Source organism: Bos javanicus, chromosome 23 (genome assembly GCF_032452875.1).
Source record: "Bos javanicus breed banteng chromosome 23, ARS-OSU_banteng_1.0, whole genome shotgun sequence".
In the NCBI taxonomy this organism is placed as follows: Eukaryota; Metazoa; Chordata; class Mammalia; order Artiodactyla; family Bovidae; genus Bos; species Bos javanicus.
The window spans coordinates 47,838,780-47,864,224 of record NC_083890.1 but is presented as its reverse complement, the minus strand read 5'-3'; the positions used below and the strand labels follow the sequence as shown (position 1 = coordinate 47,864,224).

At 53.6% G+C, this 25,445-nt stretch overlaps 1 protein-coding gene across 1 annotated transcript; it reads right to left on the bottom strand.

Moving 5' to 3' along the window:
• Window positions 1–828: 828 nt before the first annotated feature.
• TXNDC5 (thioredoxin domain containing 5) lies at window positions 829–24,942 on the bottom strand. Its single transcript, XM_061398915.1, has 10 exons — window positions 24,653–24,942; window positions 21,356–21,505; window positions 16,609–16,714; window positions 10,309–10,405; window positions 7,542–7,657; window positions 5,939–6,025; window positions 5,166–5,309; window positions 3,111–3,193; window positions 2,178–2,307; window positions 829–1,110 (listed from the first exon to the last, which is right to left on the bottom strand). The coding sequence occupies exons 1-10, from the start codon at window positions 24,925–24,927 to the stop codon at window positions 988–990; spliced, it is 1,311 nt and encodes a 436-aa protein (XP_061254899.1). The 5' UTR covers window positions 24,928–24,942; the 3' UTR covers window positions 829–987.
• Window positions 24,943–25,445: the final 503 nt, after the last annotated feature.

The window sequence follows — 25,445 nt, the reverse complement described above, 5'->3', positions numbered from 1 at the left end:
CTTGGTCTGGAGGTCGAGTCAATCCCCTCTGCACACAGGAGATGGGTGGCCTCCTGGAAGGCGGACCGAACACAGGGCATCTGCCGCCACCTGCTGCGGGGCGGCGGGGTGTTCCCGGTCCCCGACACCCGACCTGGGAGAGTTCGTGCAGCCCTCCTGCCCCCTCCTGGGAGGCAGAGACAATCACAACCTTCCTAGGAGTTCTTAGAAGGGTCACGACGAGCTGTGTGGCACTTCCCACGTCCACAGTTTCCACGAGAGACATCGAATCCTGACGTGCACAGGGACTCTGGCTTCACATTCCCAAATGAAATCTTGCAGGAGAGACAGAAGTATTCCTTGAACAGTAATAAGCAATCGGTCAAGTGTCAACACCCACACAAGGCCATGGCAGCGGCACTATCTTACTCAGGCACGTGTCAGGTACCACGGCTTTCACGGCGGCTCACCACCCTCCGTGAGAGGCACCCGCAGAGACAGGAGGTCCAGGAGGGGCTGGACAAGTGGCTCTTCCACAGGCATCGGGGGTTTGTGTGTGAAATCTGCTCCAAGCTATGGACCAGCCACGTACGAACAAGTCATGTGATCAAAGCAACTCAACAGGGCCACAAGGCAAGGCCACCTGGCTAGGACTCGTGGGCCCTTTGAAAACAATGCTTTGGATGACGCTGTCACCAGAATCACTCGGGAGCCAAAAGTAGTCTGGCAGTTGGGTTTTCCTCGACTCTGTTTTAGTCTCAAAGGAAACCATTTCGATTTCACCAAGAGCAAGTTAAAGGGGGGAATGGATGGTAGGTCGCCACCGAAAATATTTAGTTTGCAAAGGGATCGTGAGTTACACATTTACTTAGAGAAACTTAAGAATCTGTAGGGTGTGTTGGCTTAAAAACACACACGGAGAAGACAGCACGAGTTTAGTACATTCGGATCTCTGAGTCACCGCTGCGGGGAAGCAGGGAGCGGCCGAGGGACGGCGCCCCGCCGGGCTCACAGCTCGTCCTTTGCCTGACGCAGGACGAAGCGGTGCAAGGAATCCAGGTCGCGGCTCCCGCTGTGCTCGCCAACCTTTTCTCCTCCACGGAAAAGCAGCAGTGTGGGATAGCCTCGTACCTTAAAAAAAGAAAAAGAAAAAGAAAAAAGCTTAAAAAAGAGCTTGATTCATGCACAGAGTAAAATCAGAAAAGACCCTTGAGCCCAAGGAAGTCTACAGCTAGATTTTCAGAGCGCACAGACCCTCAGCAAACTACCCAAGGCTGCAGAAAGCAGAGCCTTGGGGCTCTATTTCACTTTTCAAACCCAAACGAAACACTTTCAAGATCAGCACTGAGGAGGCACTTCACCCTGAAGTGCGTCTCGGACTTTCACACCAGCCCTGGGGAGCTGGTGCGGGCCTGAGAGGCTGCACTCCTACAAGCTCCCGGGTGACATGCAGGTGCTCCGAGGCCACACTAAGGAGAAGCGAGAACCTCGTGGACACACGCCTGTCCGCTACGGCTCACCGCTTTTCTCTTGAAAACACAGACATGCCGTCTTCTAGTAAGCAGATGACGTTTGTGGTATTATCTCTTCTGATAAACTCCAGAGGCCTCAGAAGTGTTTTAAGAGAACAACACAAGTTGAAAAACAGAAACTGCAAGTGTTCTAGGCTATTCAGTGGTGCTAATAGCTTGGAAAGAAGGCAACAGCTGCATGAAGAAGCCAAGCCACGTGCCTAGGCTGCTGGTGCAGCCCTCCCAGCGGGGAAGTGTAGGATCAAACACTTCCTCTGTGGAGCGCCGCCTCGTGTCTGAAAAGCAAGCTCCTCAGGCGTTTACAAGGAAGGCGACGCGCCAGCTGTTCGGCCAACAAGAACGGTCCTGCAGGTGGGGTCCTGCCCTCCAGCTCTGAGTCTCAGCTACCGCCAGCCTCCCGCCAGGTGGGGAAGCCTCACTCCCCGCCCACCACCACGGAATCATGTGCACTCACAGAGAAAAGCCTTATCTTTTGGGAGAGCAGCTCTTTTTGCTTTTCAAATGAGAAAGGAAAAAAACCTCAAGACGCTCAAAAGGACACGAACACTTTGTTGAGAGGAGGAGGGCAGCGTGAGTGACCTCGGATGAGGCCACCCCATCACAGTCCCCCTGGGAACCCCCCCACCCCCGTTCTGTCCCCAGGAGGCTCCGGCCATGCGGACCCACCGAGTACTTGCTGCAGAGGTTCCGTTCAGCAGTGCAGTCCACCTCGGCGATGGTGACCTCCGCCAAGCCGGGGAATTCCTTCTTGGAGAGGTCCTCCCAGGTCGGGGCCAGGTCCTTGCAGTGCCCGCACCTGGGGACAGAGCATGACGGAGCCGCTGAGGCGCTGGATCCGCTCACCCACGCGCCGCTGCCCAGACGGCCTCCTGGGCCTGAGTTTATAAATGTCAGCCTTCCTCCTCCCCACCCCCGTCCCTGAATCCACATGTTCAGGTAACTGGACAGAGGCAACACGGTCTGAGAGCGATACTGAGCTGGGAAGCCTTCTCTGCGGTAAACTGCGGGCTCCCTTGTTTATAAGTGTACCGTGAGCAGGAGGTGAACAGGAAACAGGCTTCCAGGGTCACAGGTGCGAGGCACAGCCCGGAACCCACTGTGTTCCTGCCGCCTCCGGTGCCTTGGTCTGGAGCAGCCCCCACCTCTGCTCCGGTCCCCAAAGGCCACGGGACGGGCAGGGCAGCTGACTGACATGCTGCATGGCTCCAGCGGCAACCCGAGCTCCAGTCAATTCCCCTAACATCCTGAGACGGATTGGCAAAGCTCCATCAGGAAGTTCACGGTGCTGAACCCAAACGGCCATCCGTGTGGGAGCACACCCAGACCCCACACGACTTCAACATGACACTGGCCGTGGGGCCAGTCTTGTTCCAGTGTTTTCTCCAAAGCAGGCTGAGCGTGAACCTCCTCCTCCTCCAAACTTCCGCCTACCTGAACGCAGGAGCTGAGCGGTAACCCTTCTTTTCCCCGAGAGCACGACTGTGTGTGAGCGTGGTATGTGCCCAACACTGAGTCTCGAGGCTCGGCACGCGAGTGGGGAATCAGGGTGGACCTTGAGGGCATGACGACAGAGCAGCTTCTGATCCAACAGCCACTTACCACGGAGCATAAAACTTGATGAAGGTTACGCCTTCTGCGATGGCGTCATCGAAGTTCCTCTCTGTCAATGCCAACACGGTGCCCTGAGGGGAGGGAAAAGCCACGACTCAAACACAGCAGATACGACCGTGTGGGTCAAGTTTCGGGATCCCGGAAATGCCCGTCAGACATCTTTAAAATGCTGCAACGTGTGCTCCAAGGCTACATACACATACCCACACGACTTGCTTTTCACAAAACATCAGCAACTAATCACAGGTCCCACGGTCCGGAGCCCAGGAGATGCCGTGCGGACGGGCGGGCCACGCCCAGGTCTGCACCGCGTGGGCCTGGAGCCCCAAACACTGACCCAAGTCCAAACCGCCAGCCTCCCTGAAGTCTGCACACACACTGCTGTTCTCGCTGGTTCTACTGCTCTCATCTGTGGATTCGTAAAGAGATTTTCTTCTCTAAGGACCCTAGAAAAGCATAGGCACTGATGTGCTTTACAAATAAACAGGCTGCTTTCCATCTTAAAATTCAAAGTCAACGTGAAAACTGTTCAATCTGAACTCTGGAGAATTCAGGGCAAAGGGGCAGCGAGCCAGTCTGCTCTAAGCGCTTCCATCGGGATGGTTCTTTACAGAATTGTATCTACTCCCCCAAAAGTGGACGCGCCATCCTCACGTGGGAGCAAGAGCACGGCGCTGTGTCACGTGACCGCGTGCCACGGCCGCCCCCGCGAGTCCGGGGCCGAGTCCTGTGTCAGTGCCCGGGAGGCCGTCCGGACCCTGCCACCTTTCTGTCCGGAGAGGTGACCACACTCCCCAAAAGATCCACTTAACGGTGGAAAAGGTGAGTATAAATAGAAACCGTCTGGGCTTGATGAAAACATCCCAGTATATAATTAGACTGGATCTGGGATGACCTTTACAACCACTGCAACATGCTCCCCTACACGGGGTCCGTAACTACAAAATCATTTCTTTACTTCTGAAAACAAAACGTCAATGTTTAACCAACATCCACGCAGTCCCCAGGCGCCGAGGTTCCCACTGTGGGCAGGGGAGGCCCACCGCAGCCCCACGTCGGGTGGAGGGGGTAGGTGGCCGCTGGCTTTTCCAAGCATGGATGCCTGGCCTCGGGGCGTGGTGGCTCCAGCCAGTCAAGACCACCCTGTGAGCACTGAGGCTAGAGGGTCACTGTGGGGCAGGGAGGGTGTCCCTGCCAGGACCAAGGCACCCCGTCCCGGGGAAGAACTCCACAGACCATGTGAACTGAATCAGCAACACGAGGATTCCACTTAGGAACTAAACTGACCACCACGCCTTACGGTTCCTAGCTGAGCAAACACAATTCTATTCCCCGAGTAGTCTCGTTCCCACCCCCGGCACCTGACTCATCTGGGGAGATAGACATCGGCTGCAGCTTCAGACGCACACACTGACCTGTCGCCACGTCCACACCCCCCGCCCAGCCCTGAAAACCGCTTCCCTCCTCCTCCCACCCTGAGCTCGGTGCACCGTCCCCCGGACACCCCAGTGCCCACCCAGCGTCCCTGGCCAAGCTCCCCACCACCCCAACGCGCTGGTGGAGCTGGACTCCCCTCAGCTGTGGGGGCCCACACCGCCCATCTCAATACAACCCTTTCCCATCTCTTGCACACGGGCTGTAGCCGGGCAGCTTTCGTCAAGTCCCCATCTGTTCCAAGCCCGCCACTGGCTTCCTACAGACCTAAGACCCTTGGCGGGCTGACAAGACCTTCCTCGGCACAGTGGCCACCTCCTCTCCACCCCACATGGCGCCCTTGTCCTCCTCGCCCTGCCCTCCTGCCGGCGCAGCCCCTCCAGCAAATGCCCACTCGCCCCTCAGCTGTTCGCTGACACAAGGGCAGCGATGCCTAACCCAAGGGAAGAACACTCCAGAAACGTGGACACATACTTTCAGGATCCTTGTCTCACACCTGCTTCAAGGTGTTTAAAGAGAAACCCCTATAAGCACATAAAAGCAGGCGATGAGGTCGTGTTGAAACGTGGAGTGCAGGCCGTTCCCACACCGTTCCTGGTTGGCACCCACCTGGTCGGCCGCGGGCTCGGCGGCCAGCGCCGGGGCCTCCGAGGGCTGGGTGGGCTCTGGGGCGGCAGGCCCCACGCCCTGCAGCTGCGACTGCACGTATTCCCTCAGCGAGTCCAGATCCCGCTTTCCCTTGTACTGGTCCACCTGTCGGGGCACAGGCACACGTCAGCGCTGTGGGCCCTCCCCTGCCTGCCTGGGGCCCCTGCCTTCCGGCGGCTCCCTCTGGGGGTCCTGGCCAGTGGCGTCCGCTGCTCGAATGTCAAGGTGAAGCATAAACGACCTGCTCTGAGCAGAGTTTGACAGGGCCTTTCTTCTGGGGAACCAAGGGTCACCAGGCCTGGGTGCAGTCCATCGGCCAGGGAGGGAGCCGACGCTGACTCCCTCCAAGGTCAGGGCCAGAGCAGTGGAACAGGACCGTGGATCCAGCTTGTTCTAAAGATAACCTGAGCCTGCAACGCTGTGTGTCAACAGCTGACGGTTCCTCTCAACCACCAGATCTCACCAGGGAAGACCAAGAACCTCTCGTCCCGTGACATGTGTTCCTTTAAATCAGAGCCCAAACCACTTGTGCTGGCAGCTGTGCTGAGCTCAGTCACTCAGTCATGTCCGACTCTTTGCGGCTGCATGGACTGCAGCCCACCAGGCTCCTCGGTCCGTGGGGATTCTCCAGGCTAGAACACTGGGGTGGGTTGCCGTGCCCTGTTAACCCACTTGACAGCTCAGCTGGGGCACAGACACACCTCCTATCTCCACACGGAGACCCGAAGACGCACCTTTTTGCCATCTCGGAACCAGAGGAGCGTAGGATAACCTCGGACCTGGTTTCCTGAGCAGAGTTCATAGTGCTGCGTGCAGTCCACCTGGAGAGAGAGACCGCACACCCAGTCAGTTTCTCCGAGGGCCTTCCTGACCAACTACCAACTGTCTGTCGGACACTCAGCACTTTTTTCAGAAAGAAAACTACTCAAGTCCCCCATGGGCAGAGTCTCTGCAGTGTCTGCAGATTCTGGAGAGACCTTTCCCAAGAACTGCTCAGCTGCCCCTGAGTGGAGGGGGCAGGGGAACAAGATGTACTTCAGAGATGTGATTTATTTTCACTCATTTAAAAACACCAGCTTTTAGGAAGTGGTCATTTACCCTGAGCAGGTTAACAGGTGGAAAAAGGGACCCTACCCTGACAGCTGGAGAGGAGATGGCCTGCTGCTAGGGACAGAGACCCCCCCGCCCCTCCAGCCAGTCACAAGGTGAGCTGAGAAACGTCTTCTCAGGTCTACAGCCAGACCACCCTCAACACGCTCTATCTCATCTGATCTCGAAAGCTAAGCAGGGTAGGGCCAGGTTAGTACTCGGATGGGAAAAATGTCTTCTCAGGTTCAAGCTTACAGAGTTTTAAGATAAAGTGGAAAAAAGTCATCAGCTTTAAATAGGAGTATTTGGACTATAATAAAAAGACAAAACTGAAAAACAAACAAACAAAAAAAAACTCTAAGTCTTTAACAGGCAACAGTGAAAAATTCCTTTAATGACACTCTAACTTCCGAGGCGTTTGCTCCGAGCCCAGGTCTGCGCTCAGCGCTTCACTGCCACCCACTTCAGTCAGATCTCGTCCTGGTTTTGCAGAGTGGGAGACGGGGGTGCAGAACTGCTTGAGGTGGCTGGCCACGTCTGTCTGAACCCCAGGCTTGTGCTTTTGGCATCTCCCTGTGCTGGGCAGAGCCTCTTATTAACTACTGGACACACGGCGCTGAGTCTGTATACGAATCAGTCCCCGGCAAAGCAGAGGAGGAGGCTTTGATAAAAAGCGATGCAGGCAGGGGTGTCTGGTGGGTGATGGGGGACGGATGAGATTACAAAGTGCTTGAAGATCCAGAAGCTACCCTAGATATTTCTAGAAAACCCAGTGGTTAGGCACCACTTCTGGCTTCCCCACGTGAAGTAGGAAAGGATTCCAGGCAGCAGGGTGAGCAGGTGGGGCTCACTTCAGGTGGGTCTTTTGTACCCTGTGTGGGCATGCAGCCGAGGTCCTTTAGGAACCAGCTCCTGGCTGAGACCCAGTGTGGCTGGTCTCTGAGGGCATCCAGTGAATGTTCTCTACGGCTCTGTCCCAGGTCTTGGCAGAAAGGCCTCTTAACAGGCCATGGCTTCAAAATCAACCAAGGAGCCAAAGCCCTAATTTTAATCTCTAGAATGTGGAAAAGTCAGCACTCTCGAAACCAGGTTGCCATCTGTGAAGGTGAAATGAATTATCAAGTGGCACATTAAATGGAATTAATAAATCAAGTTTGCGACTACACGCACAGAATTAATAATGGGCTACTCGGCTAATTAATCCAGCCAAAGATGGTCTATTTCCAGTTCAACAGGGTGCTCACTCACCTTGCCAATCTTGACAGTTTCAGAATGTTCAAGGCCCAGAGCCAGCTGCTCCCAGGTCGGAGCCAGAGCTTTGCAGTGACCACACCACGGGGCGAAGAACTTGATGAAGTGGTCTCCTTCGGGGGGAGAAGGCAGGGAGGGGGACAGAGTGATTCACAGCCACCCACACGGACAGAATGGGCGCATCTCAGCTCCGTCTTCCTGCAAAGCTCAGCTCAGGATGAACCCTTCAGCCGGTAAGAAGTGACTCCCCATCAAATATGTCTCTATCCCTGAGTTCGTGGCAATCCTTAGAAAGGAATTTGTCACCTCTGAAGGACACCAGGGAACCAACTCATTATTTGGAAAACTGGCAAAAAAGGGGAAGAAGCGGGCACTTTACAGCCTGTCTTTCCTGAGATGAACTGCACTCTGGATAACGGAGTGATAAACAAGGGCCAGTTACCTCTTGCTGAAAAAAAATGAAGAAGGGACGCTGTCATTTCAGCAGTGGTGCTGGCTGGCATCTCTGGTGAATTACGGATTCTGCGCAGTGATGGGCGAGGCTGCTGACATCAGAGAGAGACTGCCCAGCCATGCAGCCATGCTCACACCCCTCAAAACATCAAACACGGAGCGAAAACAGCCCTAGAGCCAACTGCCAGCTCACATGGAATAGAGACGTGAGGGCCCAGGGACAGAGAGGCTGTATTCCACACCCTGGGAACACGACGAGTCCCCACTGCGGGAAATGTGCAGGTCTGTGTGCCTGGCAAACAGAAGCAAGGGAGAAAGAGATGCTGAGGGAACAGAGAGACTGAAAGAGACTTAGGAGAGAGAGATTTAAAAAAGGAGAGAGACCAGCCTCAACTACTGTGCCGGAGGGCACACTCGAGTGACGAACCGGAGAGGAAAGTAAGCGGTGGTTTCCGCCCGGTCAGGCAGGGCTCTTCGGGGGACAGAAGGAAGCGGGTGGGAGAGGAGCGGGGACGTGAGCTGGACAGTGGCTACAGGGTGAGTGCTTTACGACCATTCACTGCCCCTACACTGCTTTCTGTATCCAGTTTTTATTTCACGATAAAATAGAAGATTAAAAAAAAAAAACCCAAAAACTCGAGTATCACTCTCTTGGCTAGGAAGTAAACCACATCATGACTGAGACACTGAAGACTTTTATCTCGGCTCTTCGACCTCGACCAGCTTAGGGCAAAGAAAGGCGTCAGGCTGCAGGCAGGGAGAGAAGCAACCAGCAGCCCTGACGGGGACCCAGGCTCCAAGTCAGGCTCGCGTGGCGACGCCCAGGGGGCACCTGGTCAGCACAGCACTGAGGTGTCGGAGGGACCTGGGGGGAACTTGCTTCGACAGTCAATGTTTCGTATCAACTATACCTCAGTTCTTTAAAGTAAAACAAAAACAAATATATATACATATATATGTTAGCAGCTGGTCTGCAAGGCTGGAACCATGTCTCCCCAGACAGGCCCGTCACCGCCCTGAGCTGTGAGGTGGAGACAGCGGGTCCAGGACTTCCCGGCGCCTCAAGGGGAGCGGGGTCAGGGTGGGTGGGGCACCGCTTTCCCAGCAGACCTGCGGACTCGGCCCCTCGGCAGGTGACCCGCTCAGGGGGTAGGGCTGGGCTTTGGGTGGTTTTGGTAACACGTCCTGCGGGGAGTCCCAGCACGCCTCAAAGTGACTCCCGGAGAACAGAAACCCTAAAGGTCCACTCCCAGAGCATCGGTACCAATAATGACCTTTAATTAAAAATCGAACGTGGCTGCAGGCATCACAAGTGATTCCAGCCTTGGAGGGGGTGGGTTTTCACTCCCAGCAGGCAGGACCCACAAGGCCAGACACAATTTTAAGCCCTTTTTCAGAACGGTCCTGCCTCAGTCACACGGAGGATCTCTCTTCAGGGCAGCATCTGAGAGCAGAGGTCAGCCTGGCGGCTGGATTCACGTTCAAGCCCTTCACTGTTGAGCCCACGCTTCTGAGCTTGTGAAGGGAGGTCTTACATACGTTATTAAGAAACTGTACTTGGGTCACTCTGACATTTAGGAGACTCAGAAAGTGAAAGTGAAAGTGAAGTCGCTCAGTCGTGTCCAACTCCTTGTGACCCCATAGACTGTAGCCTACCAGGCTCCTCAGTCCATGGAATTTTCCCGGCAAGAATACTGGAGTGGGTTGCCATTTCCTTCTCCAGGAGATCTTCCCGACCCAGGGATTGAACCCAGGCCTCTCGCATTGTACGCAGACGCTTTACCCTCTGAGCCACCAGGGAAGTCCCAGGAGACTAAGATGTGATATCAAAAAAGTAGTTTATGGGTGAAGAACACGTATCCTGATTTGTGTTATAACGGTCCCAACTAAATTCTGCTTTAAACAGTTACGAGAAACCTTTGTTTCTGCCTCAGGTCAGTAAGCACGTGATTAAGGCTAACTAAAGAAACATCACATCATCCAGGGGTGCGAGTCCAGCCCGTGCACAAGTTAGGTGAAAGCGCCCAGTCCTGACGCGTGTGCTCCGCACACCCGAGGCTTCAGCCTGGCACCAGAACCGGCCTCTCCATCGGATGGAGAGGTGTCATCTCCAAGAGAAAGAGCGCTAGACACAGGTGTCGGCGGGGCTGCACGAGAGAAACCCTGGACAAACGCCACCCATGCAGTGGCCCCGAGCCCTCAAGCTGGGAGAGAAGCCCCGGCCACCTGGGAGGTAGGACCCCAGGCACGCCCCGCCCCCAGGGTTGCGGCCCGCCCCTAGTCACGCACGCACGCACGCCCGCCCGCCTACCTTGCGCCACGTGCAGCTCGAAGTTGCCGGCAGAGAGCTCGTACAGGCCTTGCTTGAGCTCTGGAGTGCGGGGCGGCTCTACCGCGGGCTCTGGAGTCTGATGGGGGAGACAGAACAAGAGTCACCACGGATGTGTGTCGAGGCACCATGGAGCCCATCACGGCTTCTGCCTGGAACCTTCTGCCACTCCCCCCTCCGGGGGATGCTGCTGTGTCGAGGGGCAAGAGGCCCCTTGGCAAGTGGTGTAGGACTGATGCTCCAGGGCAACCAGGTGACAACCAGCCCCCCCTCCCAAACCTGTCCTCTGCTGCCCTCAAACCCAACCCAACAGAGCAAACTGAAGGATGGGCCGCCCCAAACCAGCACCCTGTTGGGTTCGTGGAGAGGAGACCCGAGATGGCTGGCAGAACACAGCAGCGAGTGGCACCGAGGCACACAGGGGACAAAGCAGACAGCAGGCGGCCCGGCCACCCTTTATGCACAGCAGCAGTAAGGAAATCTGGGAAGGAAGGTGAAACTCTGAAGAGCTTATAAAAGAAAAAAAGTGACAAGAGGGAAATCTGGACGGATCAAAGTCCTCAGAGGAAAAAACCACAGGGCAAACGTGGGCTGCGCCTTTAAGAACGTAATTCACAGGACTGAGTTTGGGACAGAAACGGTGAAGGGACAAGCTGCTGCTGCTGCTAAGTCGCTTCAGTCGTGTCCGACTCTGTGCGACCCCATAGACAGCAGCCCACTAGGCTCCTCTGTCCCTGGGATTCTCCAGGCAAGAACACTGGAGTGGGTTGCCATTTCCTTCTCCAATGCATGAAAGTGAAAAGTGAAAGTGAAGTCGCTCAGTCATGACTGACCCTCAGTGACCCCATGGACTGCAGCCCACCAGGCTTCTCTGTCCATGGGATTTTCCAGGCAAGAGTACTGGAGTGGGGTGCCACTGCAGTGGCTTTTAAAAAGGCGCTTCTCCAGTACCTGAGCAGACACCAGTCTACAGCTAATTACTAACCACCAAACCACACCATTCCAGATATCTCATTTTCTTTTAGGCCAGCACATTTGTGGTCTCCAGCCAAAGCAAGCAGAGGTAAAGACATGATCACTGAGACATTACGGTCCTACAGACACGTGGGTATCTATTATTCAGTTCTTATCTAGGGGTTTGTATTTCTATTAAAATGAATATCCAAGTCAAGTCATTAGAAGCTTTCAAAATGCTGAGAGCTCAAAGCTGGGCAGGGTTGTAACTGTAAAGCAGCATGAAGTTTCTACTTCTGCTTCACTGACGATGCTAAAGCCTCTGACTGTGTAGATCACAATGAACTTCTTAAAGAGATAGGAATACCAGACCACCTTACCGCCTCCTGAGAAATCTGTATGCAGATCAAGAAGCAACAGTTAGAACCGGAAGTGGAACAACGGACTGGTTCCAAATTGGGAAAGGAATACATCAAGGCTGTATATTGTCACCCTGCTTATTTAACTCACATGCAGAATACACCAGGAGAAATGCTGGGCTGGATGAAGCACAAGCTGGAAATCAAGGTTGCCAGGAGAAATATCAATAACCTCAGATATGCAAATGACAACACCCTTATGGCAGAAAGCGAAGAGGAACTAAAGAGCTTCTTGATGAAAGTGAAAGAGGAGAGTGAAAAAACTGGCTTAAAACTCAACATTCAGAAAATTAAGATCATGGCATCCGGTCCCATCACTTCATAGAAAATAGATGGGGAAACAGTGACAGACTATTTTCTTGGGCTCCAAAATCACTGCAAATGACAACTGCAGCCAGGAAATTAAAAGACGCTTGCACTTTGGAAGCAAAGCTTTGACAAACCTAGACAGCATATTAAAAAGCAGAGACATTACTTTGCTGACAAAAATCTGTATAGTCAAAACTATGGTTTTTCCAGTAGTCATGTATGGATGTGAGAGTAGGACCATGAAAAAGGCTGAGCACCGAAGAACTGATGCTTCTGAACTGTGGTGTTGGAGAAGACTCTCGAGAGTCCCTTGGAGTGCAAGGAGATCAAACCAGTCAATCCTAAAAGAAATCAGTCCTGAATATTCATTTGAAGGACTGATGCTGAAGCTCCAATACTTTGGCCACCTGATGCGAAGAGCTGACTCATTAGAAAAGACCCTGATGTTGGGAAAGACTGAAGGAAGGAGGAGAAAAGGACAACAGAGAATGAGATGGTTGGATGGCATCACTGACTCAATGGACATGAGTTTGAGCAGGCTCTGGGAGCTGGTGAAGGGCAGGGAAGCCTGGCGTGCTGCTGTTCACTGGGTCACAAAGAATCAGACACAACTGAGCGACTGAACAGCAGCAACGTGAAGCTTTCTGCTGCTGGCCTGACTTCCACGCTACGTTTGTGTTAAGTGCTAAGGACCCACAGAGAAGGGTGTCTGAGAGAGACGGCTAAGGCACAGGCAGCGAGTCCAACACAGTGAAAGAGGGGGCTGGGTGTCGCTGTGTGTGCTCAGAGGGCCTGCGGTGGTGAAACGCCCACTTGTGGCACCAAAGGAGCACGTCTTTGGTCCTTGTTCCATGGCAGGTAAAGATAGATGATCGTTACAGGAATTTCACAGTGTATCACAGAATGGGTCCCGTCCCCAAGCTGGGGACAACGTGGGCTTAAGAGTCTTAAGAAAGCAACCTGGGGCTTCCCTGGAAGTCCAGTGGTCAAGAATCCGCCTGCCAATGCAGGAAACACGGGTTTGATCTCTGGTCTGGGAAGATCCCACATGCACAGAAGCAACTAAGCCCGTGAGCCACAACTACTGAGCGTGTGCTCCAGAGCCACGCTCCGCAACCAGAGACGCCCCGCAGGGAGACAGCTACTGAGCGTGTGCTCCAGAGCCTGCTCCCCAGAGACGCCCCGCAGGGAGACAGCTCCTGAGCGTGTGCTCCAGAGCCACGCTCCGCAACCAGAGACGCCCCACAGGGAGAAGCCTGTGCCCCAAACTAGAGCGAACTCCTGCGCCTCAACCAGAGAAGAGGCCGCGCAGCAGTGAAGACCCAGCACGGCCAAGAATAAAGACCTTTTTAAAAAATGAAAGCAGCTTGGCACTACTCAACAGGAGCTCTAAAAGTGGTCTGGCTTTTTTATTTTTTGCCTTGCAATGTTATGTTTGGATATTCTAAAAAGTCACTCCAAAGTAGGGAAAAAAGTCCTTTACAAAGATAGTGTTTCTGATGAGAGAAAAATTATCTCAACAACCTAAATATCCAATGACAGAAAAAAGGTTAATTCTGGCATATCCAGAAGATAAAACATGATCACTGTAAAGATGTTCAACTATATAAAAAGATCATTAGTGAAATGAACCATGTCTATGTGATGATGACTACTTAAGGAAAAAATACAGAAGGAAACATGGAAATATAAAAATTGGAGTAGAAGGTAAGAAATGGCAGATTTTCCTTGACTTTAATATGTTACTATAAAAATAGGAGGGAAACCCCTAAATTTATCCTGTTTAAATAGGAAAACGTATATATTAAGTTATTTTTAGTTATAAATACAGAAGGGCTTCCTGGTGGTTCAGATGGCAAAGAATCTGCCTGCAATGCAGGAGACTCAGGTTCAAACCCTGGGTCGGGAAGATCGCCCGGAAAGGAAATGGCAACCCACTCCAGTATTCTCGCCTGGGGAATTCCAGGGACAGGGGCGGGCTACAGTCCATGGAGTTGTAACAAGTTAGACACGACTGAGAGACCAACACTTTCATAGAAGTTTTTAAAAAAAGCTTTCACTTAAAATATAAAGCAAAATTCATATGGAGAAGAATTTTGGTTTGTAATATGAAGTCTGAATACTTGAATTTTTCTGTAATAAGCCACCCTATCATCATTTCCAGCAATTACCTGAGATGCCCACGGCTCTGAGACGCCAAGATATGGCAGGGGGGTGACTGAGGTCTGGGGTGGGATCCATGTGGCTATGCCCCCAGGACAGGCCCTGAGGTGGGCAACGCTGAGCCTCGGCCTGGCCACACCGTCCCCAGCCTGTGCTCTGGGCTCCACCCTGAAAGGGATGTCGGCTGGGGAGATGACGGCTTTCTGCCATCCTGACCCTGGCTGATAGCTTCCTGAATACAGTCATCGCAGAAGACTGGCTTTTTGGTGAAAAACTTACTTTAAATGTTTTTGGAGACTATGAACTCTCCTTTAAAACTGGCTTCCTCCCCGCTCCAGAGAACACCAAAAAAACAATCAAAAAAAAAAAAAAAACAACTTTAAGTTTAAATCTATGTGAAAGTTACACCTGCTGGTCCAGCTTTCTTGTCGTGACAAAGATGCAAATTTACTCTGAGGGGTTTGTGGTTTCCCTGTTACCTAAAATTAGACACAGCTCTGGTCAATACTTACTCAACACTGTACGCCAGCGGTCTTCAGCACGCAGTTCTGGGTGGTGGCACTCAGTCGTGTCCGACTCTGCAACCCCGTGGACTGTAGCCTGCCAGGCTCCTCTGTCCATGGGATTTCCCAGGCAAGACTACTGGGGTGGGGTGGGTTGCCATTTCCTTCTCCAGGGGATCTTCCCAACCCAGAGATCAAACCTGCGTCTCTTAGGTTGGGAGGTGGGTTCTTTACCACTGAGCCACCAGGGAAGCCTCGAGACTTTTTAAAATGTGAGATAAAAGCAGCACTTGGGAAGTAGCTGGGTTTCTGATCGGCTCTGAGCTCTACACAGAATGTAGGGGAGAGCTGAAGGACCACACAGACACCCGGGAAGGGGACAGCAGAAGGCCCCTGCAACTGCCCAGACCAGCTCCAGGCCAGGGGACACTCGCCTGATGCGAGACCACAGACTGAGTCAAGTGCTGAGACGGAAGCCACGTGCAGAGACCTCAGACACACTCAGGCCTCATCAGAAATGTGAAGCAGGCGCACTGGCCACCTCTGCTCCCGTCAGGCCCAGCTCGGCCTCTGCGGCCTGGGCCCTCAGCACTCACCAGAAGGCAGCGTGCATGGAGGGACACTGCGTGGAGGGCTCACGGTCATCGTGATTTATGACAAGACGGAGACGCCTATCGTCCACTGGGGGACTGAGGACTACAGGTTTTTCTCAGGAACGCTACACGTAACCATGTCTTTAAAAAGAGTCTCAGTAACACAACACTGTAAGTCACTACACTTCAATTAAAAAAAAACAGGCCTCAGAAATCAGAGTCTCCACAGTTACATCCTCAGAGCAGGGAGTAGTGGCCATTAAGACACAGGGAGTTCAGGGTATTAAGTTTTGTCATCAGCAACGCCACCAGGGCTGTGGGGCTGAGCAGCAAAGGAGAGTCACACTGGGGGTACGGCCCAAGGCAGTGGGCTGTGGAGGTGGGGAGGGCTGAGCTGGACTGGGCGCCCCGGCAGAGGCCTGGCCCCCGGGAGGCCGCGAGTCCATCTCTGGCACTGAGGAATTAGCGTGATTTGAATGACGCGTGAGACGGGAGCGGAGGGTACGTTAAAAAGGAGTAAGTCGCTTCTGTGGGCTGCATTCTGAAATGGTTACCGACGGCCCTGACCGCATCCAAACAAGGGGTGGGAAGGCCGGAGACCAAACTGCCAGCACTGCTGGGGCCAGAGGTGGACACGCAGGACCACCTCCACTGCGCGCTGCCCGCCACTCACCACTCTTCTCCCTACTTCTGTGCGTGTTTGAACATCTCCAAATAAAAAGCTTCTAAAACTTCATCTTTTCCCAGTAAGGTACTTAGAGAGTACTCAAATTCATAGAGACAGAATATAGGGTGACGAGTGCCAGGGGCTGGGGAGTTAGTGTTTAATAGGAACAAGGTTTCTGCTTATTGTCCATTTGCTCAGTCCTGTCCGACTCTTTTGCAGCCCCAGGGACTGTAGCCCACCAGGCTCCTCTGTCCATGGGATTCTCCAGGCAAGAATACTGGAGTGGGTTGCCATTTCCTCCTCCAGGGGATTTTTCTCAACCCAGGGATCAAACCCATGTCTCCTGCTTGGCAGGAGGGTTCTTTACCACTAAGCCATCTGGGAAGCCCAGGTTTCCACTTGGGAAGATGGAAAATTTCTGTGGGTGGATGGTTGCACCGCATTATGAATGTATTTAATACCACTGACTTGTACACTGGAAAATAGTTAAGAGGGTAAATTTTATACTGTATTTTATCAGAATTTTTAAAAATCGCAGCACCAATAACAAAAAAGTGAATCTTTACCTATGATATCACTGAGTTCTAAAAAGTTGCTTAAGATGGTAGCTAATCTGGCCTCTTTACTACCCCGCAAATGCAGGAAGAAAGAGGGGTGGCTGTGTGTGCACTCACAGGGGGCTCCTCGTTCAGTGTCTGCAGCATCCATTTTTCCAGGGCCTGGAAATCCCGGGGACCCTGGTACTTCACAGCTTCTTGGCCAGGCTTGAAGAACTTCAAGCTGAAAAGAGTAACAGAGGATTAGACGGAGTAGATTTTAAAGCACTTCAAACTGCTCCGAGCAAAGAATAAACTCATTTAGTGAAGCAATCATAAAAACGGGGTGTTGGCGGGCTGCAGCCAGCTCACCCCTGCCCCTCTCTGATAACGCTTGGGAAAAAAAAAGAAAAGCAATGTTCGAGGAGGTGGCATATTCACTTAATCCTCAATTTTTAAAAGCTTCTCGTGTTATTCTTGAAAAACAAAACCAAGGTGAACATATCAGGCTGAGCCCCACAGATCCAAGGATTCAGGAGTAAGAATTCCCCAGGTTCCCCTGCCTGGTATTCGTTGTCCTTTCCCGGCTTCAGTCGTTTTTATGTTCTGCATTTTGAAGAACAATCTAGAACTGTCGTGGAAACTGCACTGTTCTGCAGTAAATTTATTTCCAGGCTATTTCCTGTCAGCTATTCAATTTTCACAAGGCGTGACTATCCAGCTACAATGAGAGCTCAAGTTTCCAACTTTAAGCACAACCCTGACTTTGGTTGATAATGGCCTGTTCACTTGTCCCCAGAGAAGGACTCTTTTCTATTTTCCACACATACGAGCCTCTGAAGGTATGTGCAGATGGAGCAAGAGTTCTGCCCTTGGAGGGGAGTGGGGACATCACCTGGCTCTGTGGCAAAGAAATCGAGTGCCAATTCAAGAGATGCAGGTCCAATCCCTGGGTGGGGAAGATCCCCTGGAGAAGGAAATGGCAACCCCCTCCAGCATTCTTGCCTGGGAAATCTCGTGGACAGAGGAGCCTGGTGGGCTACGGTCCACGGGGTCGCAAAAAGGCATGACTAAGCGACTAAACAACAACAAAAGGCATCATCAGAGCCTGAGACAAACAGGTCCAAAGCCGGGCCGCTGCCTGGGCGACGAGACAACGTGCTCCCGACAGAACATAACAGGAGGTGTCAAGGGGCGCAGGGAGGGGAGGGAATAGTTCTCTGACTGACAGAATAGAAGGCGTCAAGGATGGAAGGGGAAGCATGGCTACTAAAATATAGCTACTGAAAACAGAGCAACACAGACTAGCATTTTGGGGCAAGCCTACCCATCTAAACACCCCCTAATGCTTCCTGGCGTGTATGTGGATTTTGCTGGAGATGCCCAACGTGCAGCATCAGAATATACGAAGTTAAGATATGCAGAAATCAGAACTGTGCATTTGGATGGCTGACCTCACAAAGATCTTAAAATGAAGCTTCACACCAAACAAGAAAACCAACACATTGGCTGCAGAAGGCATTCAAGTGAGAATGGGCTTACCAACCTCACCCAGAAGCTCAGATTCTGTGAGAGGCTAGGGGACACCTCGATGTGACTCCAATGAAGTGTATCTCTCCCCTTCCCTGGCAGCTTATGCTTTTATAACCATGACAAAAACCATGAAGTTTAACATTTCAAGCAACTCAACCTGACCTCACGCCTGTGACCACCGGTGCCCACCCCCTTGAGATGCTCTGGAGACATGCGCCGTGCCCACTGAGGACTGGGGTGACCCGTCCTCCACACCTCCCTCTCGGCCAGGCGCCACCCTCCGACAGAGCGCTTCAAGATGGAAATAAGTGGCTCCTCAGAGCGTTAGAAGGAAACCAGGCATTGCTGACCTCGCCTGTCGTTTCTTTGCTAAGGTTAAAAGCAGGAGAGCCTCATCTGTTCATTTTTCCTCATTCGGTATACACTGATTGAAACGAAACTGATTTTTAAAAATCTCCTTCTGTTATTGGATTAAAAACCTTTCTAAGCTGCACAAGTCTGAGATTCTGGAGACATTCACAGACCCTGGGGAGAGACAAGCTTCCCTGACGGGGCATCTAGCTTTGTTTTCACCATGGATGGAGAGGCAGGCGGTAGTGGAGAGCAGGCCATTGGGTTAAAGCGCCAAGGAGAGCCCCAAACCTTTCTGCTGCTGCCGAACCTCTGCCGTGGGCACCTGTTTTCCTGGTGAACTGTCTCTCTCTCAAGGAGACTGCAGGGGAGACAATCCCCACTGACGGGTCTCTCTGGAAAACAGCAAGACGAAGTCCTACCACCATAGACGGGATGGTGTTATGAGGTGACTAACAGATCTGCCGGAAGTCCTGACCCATGCTACCACAGACTGTGACCTGAATTAGAAACAGGATTTGCATGGAAGCAATCAAGTTAAAATGCGGTCAGTAGGGTGGGCCCTAAGCCAATACCGTGTTTCCCTGACGGCTCAGCTGGTAAAGAATCTGCCTATATTGCAGGAGACCCTGGTTTGATTCCTGAGTCAGGAAGATCCCTTGGAGAAGGGATAGGCTACCCACTCAGTATTCCTGGGCTTCCCTTGTGGCTCAGCTGATAAAGAATCTGCCTGCAATGCAGGAGACCTGAGTTTGATTCCTGGGTTGGGAAGATCCCCTGGAGAAGGGAAAGGCTTCCCACTCCAGTATTCTGGCCTAGAGAATTCCATGGGCTGTATAGTCCATGAGGTCGCCAAGAGTTGAACACAATTAAGCAAATTTCACTTTCTTTCTAAGCCAATATGACTGGTGACTGTATAAAAAGGGAAATTTAGACAGAGAGACGGCACACAGGAGAAGGCTGTGTTGAGGAGGAGGACTGGGGTGGTGCTTCTCCAAGTCAAAGAACATCAAAGATTGCCAGAGCCAGGAAGAGGCAAAGGAGGATCTCCGAGGGCTTTCAGAGCCTTGATTTCTGGCTTCTGGCCCCTGGGACCATGAGAGTTTGCCTCTCTGTTCTTTTTGGGGCACTCTGCATGGCAGCCCTGGAGACTTCCTTCAGCTCTGCCCCTGCTAACATTTTCCCAGATGATAAAGATGCTTTAATGGCTCAACAGGAAGATCTCAAAACAGCTTCCTGAGCACAGGCAGCCTTCTCTAGGGACCTAGGAACCCAAGCTCCCCCCCTCTCCGACCCTTTACTCCCGTTAAAGGTGCCCGGAAGGGATGACACAAGCATTAATGTGCTGACCCCCCCATCCCCCCAACGCCCAGCATTTACAGCATCATCTGATCCAGGCCTCGAAACGCCTCTAGAAGCCCGCACAGGTCAACGTGTAAAGGCCCTAGGCCCCTACATTTTATGCAGCACGCCCCCACCTTCTGCATTCTGTGAAAAGAATCTGGTGTTGGTTGTGATGGTCACAGGGCTCCTTTGCAAACCATGCAGTGGGAGCTGGTAATTCTCTTTAACGACCCTAAAGCAGGGTCTGGTTTTCTTGGAGAGATCACATCTTCTAAAAACCAAATCAGGATGCCTGCTCCAACGTGGACGAGCAGGCCTGGGTGGGGTGGGGTGGGGTGGGGTGGGGTGGTCCCCCCTCCCCCCCGCTCCTCCCCTTCCCACGCGGCCCCTCGGGTTTGAAGATCAGCTCCAGTCTCATACAGGATTGACTTCATTCATCAGTTTGAACAAACGTTGGGACCTGCAGTGCCCGACCCCTCCCCCCCAAGCCTTTTGAAAATGGCATCTTCCCCTTTCTGAAGATGTGACCTTCACCCCAACATCGAATGCAGAGTCTGTCTTCCAACAAGATCCTGCCTCTCTGGCCACAAGGTCTGTTTCTGGAATGAATACTCCATCCAAGGTGGGCCAATCAGCGATGGGCCTAAGCCCACCATGGCAACAGAGCGATGCAGAGCTGGCAAGTTGAGTCACCTTGAGTGGGGCGCAGAGAAACAGGCCTCCAGTCCCGTGGAGCAGCACCTTGGCGCTCCCACAGCCTGCAGACTAAGCCAGCTTCATCAAGCCCCTCTTTTGTTCAATTAGCCAGTTTCAACTTCTGTTCTTAAAAACTATTTTAACTGCCGAGGAAATAGAGTCTCACTTATTGGAATGACTGCACTTTCTTTCCAACAAAAACGGCCCTTGTGCTGGTCACGTGGGGAAGAATTAACAGCGTGACGGGGATTCCCTGATGGTCTAGGGCTAAAGACTCTGCCTTGCAATAATGCAAGACGCCAGTTCGATCCCCGGTCCAGGAGGATCCCACATGCCTTGGCGCAGATAAGCCGGTGTGCCACAACTACTGAGCCTGGACTCTAGTCTAGAGCTGCACCACTGAAGCCCGTACGTGGAGAGCCTGTGCTCTGCAAAGAGAAGCCACCTCAGTGAGAGGCCTGGGCCCACAAGTGGAGAGCAGCCCCTGCTCGCCGCAACTAGAGAAAAGCCTGTGCACGGCCACAAAGACCCAGAGTAGTCAAAAACACACAAATCTTACAAAAAAGAAAAAAAACCCAGAGTGACCAAAAATTCAGACAAAAATTCCTGACAGTCGGTGTTCATTGGAACATCAGATGTGGTAAGACCTCATGGAGAAAAATACCATTTTTGTCTGGCAAACACGTTCATAATTATATAAAAAGGAAAACTCAGCTAATTGAAGCCTTTTTCCAAACAAAGTACAAAAAAGCATCTAACACACAGCACGCAAATAACCCTCCCTAACAATAGGGACTGCCGGCTCCAAGCTGGCATTGCCTCACTTCTCAGAACTACAAAGTTGCCAAAAACGCAACTTGCACTTCGTTTGGCCTGAGGCGGTTGGTGAAAAACCAGGACGCGGAGGGCGCAGGGCGCGCCCGTCACTCACGTGGGGTCCCCGCGCGCGCCCGTCACTCACGTGGGGTACCCGCGCACGCCCTGGGCGGAGCACACCTCCGAGTCGGCCGTGCAGTCCACCTTGGCCACGTACACCTTGGCGTCCTCCAGGCTGTTGTACTTGTCTCCCAGGTCGTTCCAGGTTGGCTGCAGCCGCTGGCAGTGTCCACACCTGTAACAAGGGGGCGCTAAGAAGCGTGCTCAGCGCGGGGGCGGAGGGGGCCCAGCCCAGCTCCTCAGCCAGCCATCTCCCACCCTAGCGGGGCGCTCTGATCCCACCCTTGTTCACACCGGTATCCACTCTCTTCTCTCTCTGGTCGGGAGAGCCCCCTCGCTCCTTCTCGGTGGCAGCAACTCCGCCCTTCTCGCTGCCATGGTCCCTTTAGGGTCAGGTCTCCTCCCCCATGTAACCCACTCTCTCCAAATATGTCAGTCTCAGAATGAAATCCGTTCTGCATTCTCACCAGTGAGAAGATTAAAAAAAACAACACGCTTGTGGCCACTCAAAACTTCTAAATGTGACACACTCAAATGGACACTTAAAATATTCACTGTGAGAATTTAATGACATAAGTATTTTAAAATCACCTATCATTTAAAATAATATGCTAACTTAAAATGATTGCTTCTACTTGTCCCATTTCTTGACAGCATCAGTCTCTTCCCCATCGCTAAATCTTTTTGAGTCATATGGCTGATCATTGTCTTTAACTGTCAGCTGTTCACAGGGCCATACTTTTGATACTGAAAACTGAATCTCAGACCCCAGGAACGCTCTCAAAGCATTAGAGCACATGGTCTGCTCCCCCTTCTCCTGGTGAGTGTGAATTCCTGATCTCTGCCATGGAACTCCTTGCTGTAGTGCTTTTTAGAGTGCTGTCAGAACACCCAGCACTTCTAAGTTCCTCCTCAAAGCAGTTTCTCCACAAAATCAGTGTTAAGTCCCCTTGCCTCTTTTCTGACAGATGACCTCACCAGGAAGCATCTAGAGGCAGTACTAGAAGAGCTTGCTTTAAGCAAACTTTCCCTAAGCAACACCTTCTAGGCCAGAGGAGAGAATCCTGCTTTATAAGAGACTCAAATATAATATGAACTCTCTTTTCTGGAAGATAACTTTGAGGGGAAACCACCTTCAGATTTAAGTAGATGTGGTGCAAGTGCAAGACGACAAGCATCTTCCTTTCTACAACTGGATGCCCGAGACGTGTACGAAGTGCTCAGCAACTTCCTCGTGATGGTTCCATGGGTGCCTCACAGTCAGCACTCTGGGTTTGGACCCTTGGGGCTACAGCACAAAAACTGAGACTGCAGCTGCATTGAGGCAGTTTGTGGTCAGCAACAGAGCAAAGCCACCTGGTCCTTTCGAGGTGGCGGCCCCAACCTTGACCTCGTTGTCACCAGATTCAATGTGACCTGAAAACTGGCCATACAGAAGCTATGATCTGACGCTGGCACACCATTTACCGCAGTAGGACAGCCCTGCCTCTGCTAGGTTCAGAGCAAACACACAGGATCAATGCTATCATTGGCTCCTGCCCCCGAATCCTGCATGGGTGCGCAACATTTCAGAGACTGAAATTGCAAAGAGACCAGGGGCAGCCCAGTGTATACTAGCTGATACTCCAATTTGCTCATAAAGTCTGTTAAATGCTGTCACAGAAACCCACACATCTGTTTAAATATTTCCTAGTAGACTATGAGAAAGCAAACAAAAACTTTAAAAGTTACTTTTTCTGGGAGCATCCACCTAAAACTCTGTAAGCCGCACACAATGAAACAGGAATGTACTAGTCCTCTCCCTCACTCAGGCCAGGACTAAATGGTGAGCATCACAGAGACTCCAAATCCAAAACTCCATTGGCACTGCGGGGACCTACGATGTCTACATGTCAGGTGTCTTTAAAAAAATAAATAAACCAACCCAGGGGCAGATTTATTCCACAGAAGCAGACTTCAGTTCAGTAGTGTATTTAACTGCAACAGCTACTCTGAGAACACCCTCCACAAAGAAACTATCCACAACCATTACTTTACATTTCTATACCACTGGGTTCTAAAAATTGAGCTCCTTTGGTTCTTGAAACACAAGCTATCCCATAAATACAGTTAGGAAATGACAAGTCTGAGCTCGACTGAAAGTGTCGATGTCACTCCAAAGGAACTGAAATGTAGTAATAACCTGAATATGGGGGGAAAGTTTCCTCCAACTTATGCCGGCACATTTTCTCAACAGGCGGCTTTTCTTGGGCATCTTCTTCCTAATCCTTTTTGCATCCCTTTCCCACATCTCAAGGAGTCTCTTGGCTCTGGGCAAGAATGCCAAATTCTGCAGTGAAGCCTGCAAAGGCCTGGGCCCTAGACCGACTGGCTGCGCCGCCCACAGAGGACCCCCCTCAGCGGGCATCTAGGCCCTGGGAGAAGGCACTCGGTCCCTCTGCTCGTGTCAAGGGCCGGAAGTCTCTTGGACGACTCGCAGGGCAAGGGTCTCTGGGGTCGGCACCGAGGCTCACAGCAAAGCCCCCCATCCTGGAACCACGGCGGGGGCGGGGGAGTCTGTCCAACGCTGTGCCTTTTCCCACCTCACACTTCCCAGATGGCCAGGCCCCAAGAAAGCGGAGGGGAGCACGCGCCCGAGGACAGCCTTGGGTCGGGGGTCAATAGCTCCTGTACCTGGAGCACAGCTCGCCACGCCCCCGGAGCTGCGGAGGGGCCCCCAGCCTCCAAAAGGCACCCCAATTCCCGGGAGAAGAGTGGGAACCCTCTAATGTCCGGACCACCCCCTCCCACCTCGCGAACGCAGAGCCTGGGAGTCCCTGAGTTTCAATTAAACCCCCAGGCCGGGGTCCGCCCTGCAGCGAGCGCACGGGACAGGAAGTCCACGTGTACACGCCGGACCCCGGGTGTCCGCGCGGCCGCACGTGGCCTCCGGGTACCGGCCGAGCCGCAGGCCGCTGCCTCCGACCAGCGCATTAGTTTGGGGCTGGGGAACTGGGCGCGGACGGGTTCCGGGCTCCCAGCGGCCCCGATGGACAATGACCCCTGCCCCGACACCCCGGTACCGGGACCGGGGGGCCGGGCGAAGGAGCCGGAGCGTCGGCCTTTTCCGGTTCGGCCCTCGGGGACCGCCCCCTCTCGCTTGGTCCCGGCCCCTGCGCCACGTCAGCGGCGAGCGCCCGGCCCGCGCCGCCCCCCGCGCCCCCAGGCGCGAAAGTGCCCCTGCCCCTCGCCGGGCGCCCCAGGACGCGGGCCCGCGCCCCACGCGCCAGCCCCGGCCCGACCAGCGCCCGCAGAGCCCCAGGCGGGCGGCGCGGCCAGTTACCAGGGCGCGAAGAACATGACGAAGTGCGCGGCGCTCTGGATGCCGTGCGCGAACATGTCGGCCGTGTACAGGTGCTTGGCGTGCGGGTCCTGACCGCCCCCACCGCCGGCCGCGGGGGGCCCGTCCGCCGCCGCCGACCCCGGCTCCTGGGCCCGGGCGCCCCCCCGCCCGCCGCCGGCGTCCAGCAGCAGCAGCAGCAGCAGCAGCGGCGGCGGCATGGCCGGGGCCAGGGCCCGAGGCCGCGGCGGGAGGAGGCGTCCGGCGCGCGCGGGCATCTCGGCGGGCTGGGCGCGCTCTCGCCCCGGCCGCCGGTCCCCTCCGCGCCGCCCGCCCCGCCCCCGAGGCCCCGCCCCGAGCCCCCGCCCTCCGGCGCGCGCCCGCCTCCCCGGCCCAGACGCGCCCGCGCGTGGCCGGGGATCCTCGCTGGGAGCCCGGGGGAGGGGTGGGCCAGGCCCCCGACAGTCTCCCACGCGGGCCTCCCGCACCTGAGGGCTGGAGGGACGGCTTGGGCCAATCCCGCGGGCCACCCCCCCCCCCCAAGCCCCGCTGGGCCCGCTCTGGCGTGGGGCTGCGCCCAGGACTGGAGGGTCAGAGAGGCCAGGCCCGGAGGCCACCGAGGGCGGTGTCGGCCTCGGCTCACCTCAACTACACAAAGGCGAAAGAAAGAGCGAGCTGCCGTCAGCAGAATTCACGAAACTGAGCAGAAGTGGGCGAGGTTTACACCTGAATGAATCAAATTCTCGGACCTCAACTGTGATTCTGGGTCCGAGCCCAGGGGTGTGATGAAAACCCG